Genomic DNA, 1,485 nt, shown 5'->3' with positions numbered 1-1,485 from the left:
AAATATATTCTGATTGTCCTGTAATTGTCCTGTAATTGTCCAGCAACAGTTTCATAGATATTTGATATTCATCAAATATAGTTTCAAATCTCAAACATATATAAATAAAACCATTCACCATATATATTCAATTCCAAGACTTTACATATACATAATGAAATAGGCTTTACATTAGATTTCATATGGCATTACATTGCCATGAATCAAAATCAACTTAAAAAGTCACAAAACAAGCTAGCTATAACAATAATAAAAAATATATACGAATGAACCCCCCCCCCCCTTCCTCCATATGAACAATTCAAAAGAATTATCGGCTAAAGTTTCTATACATAAAGTTTAGGGTCATAAAGAAGCGACACAACAAAAAATTTCCTACTTCAGAATCACAAAATATTGGTCATAATCATATGTAAGAACCCAAAAAGTCAGCTAACTCAACTCGCACCTCGTGTAGTTCTGCCTGTGAGTATGATCTTCGTGTATCAATCAATAAACATACAAAATAAATTAAATGAATTAACTGACTATACAAATAAACCAATTAACTCACAAAATAGTTTGATATATAACATACCGCATCGGATATGACAATGCTTCCCCTAGTCACAATTTCTCTCATATACCTCATCACATAGTATCCACACTCAATACTTTCGACTTGCAGTGGACACTATATAAAAGCAACAAATTTGAATAACAAAGTAATCCTAATTGCTAGTAGTCTACAAAAATTTAATGACTTTAAAAGTTGATACTTACCTTTACTGTTAGCCATAAAGTTTGTTTTCTACTTTTTTTAATGTTCTTTTGTGACTGAAACATCGCTATTGCTCTGTTTTGACAAGATAAGATTGAACAAATAGTTTAAATATTGTGTACATGCATATAAGAATCAACACTAAATGAAATACTAGATTAACTTACGTGTCGGTGACGTATCTTATAGTTGACTTCGATGTTGTCCTTAGTGAGTCGAGGTAAAATACTATATCATCATATGCATTTATGGCCAGCAGTGCCCAATGACCCCTAATTATACAAAATATTAGTACTAGTTTTTTGCAATGCAAGTAATAAAATAACTTGACTTACCCAGGATTAAAAGGAGCAAGAACTATTTCGTTAATCTTTGAGACCATCAATCTACTACATAAGTGTCGAACTCGAGATTCTTGCTAGTGTCCGACAGAGGTGAGGGATGGATCTACAAAGACATACTGTATAGTTTCCTTCGAACCAAGAACAGATGAATACAAGTACCTACAAAATATTATAAACTTGTAAACGAGATACATAAATTTAGATCTAAAGAAATGAAATTGATACTTACGTCATATAGGCCACCAATGTAAATGTTTTGACCTCATTCATGTTACAAAGATCAATGATGTCCTCTCGGAGAACAGAAGTCTTTCGACTAATACCAAAAATGCCAACAGGTAGTGGAATAGTGATACTAGAATCTTTCTCCATTATCTTCTC

General features: G+C 32.0%; 1 protein-coding gene across 1 annotated transcript; it reads right to left on the bottom strand.

Moving 5' to 3' along the window:
• Nucleotides 1-406: 406 nt before the first annotated feature.
• On the bottom strand, nucleotides 407-1,151 carry LOC116404063. Its single transcript, XM_031886252.1, has 5 exons — nucleotides 1,096-1,151; nucleotides 928-1,032; nucleotides 763-835; nucleotides 578-673; nucleotides 407-463 (listed from the first exon to the last, which is right to left on the bottom strand). The coding sequence occupies exons 1-5, from the start codon at nucleotides 1,140-1,142 to the stop codon at nucleotides 407-409; spliced, it is 378 nt and encodes a 125-aa protein (XP_031742112.1). The 5' UTR covers nucleotides 1,143-1,151.
• Between the last annotated feature and the right edge of the window lie 334 nt (nucleotides 1,152-1,485).

Source organism: Cucumis sativus, chromosome 1 (assembly GCF_000004075.3).
Source record: "Cucumis sativus cultivar 9930 chromosome 1, Cucumber_9930_V3, whole genome shotgun sequence".
Taxonomy (NCBI): Eukaryota; Viridiplantae; Streptophyta; class Magnoliopsida; order Cucurbitales; family Cucurbitaceae; genus Cucumis; species Cucumis sativus.
This window is presented reverse-complemented; position numbering and strand designations above follow the sequence as displayed.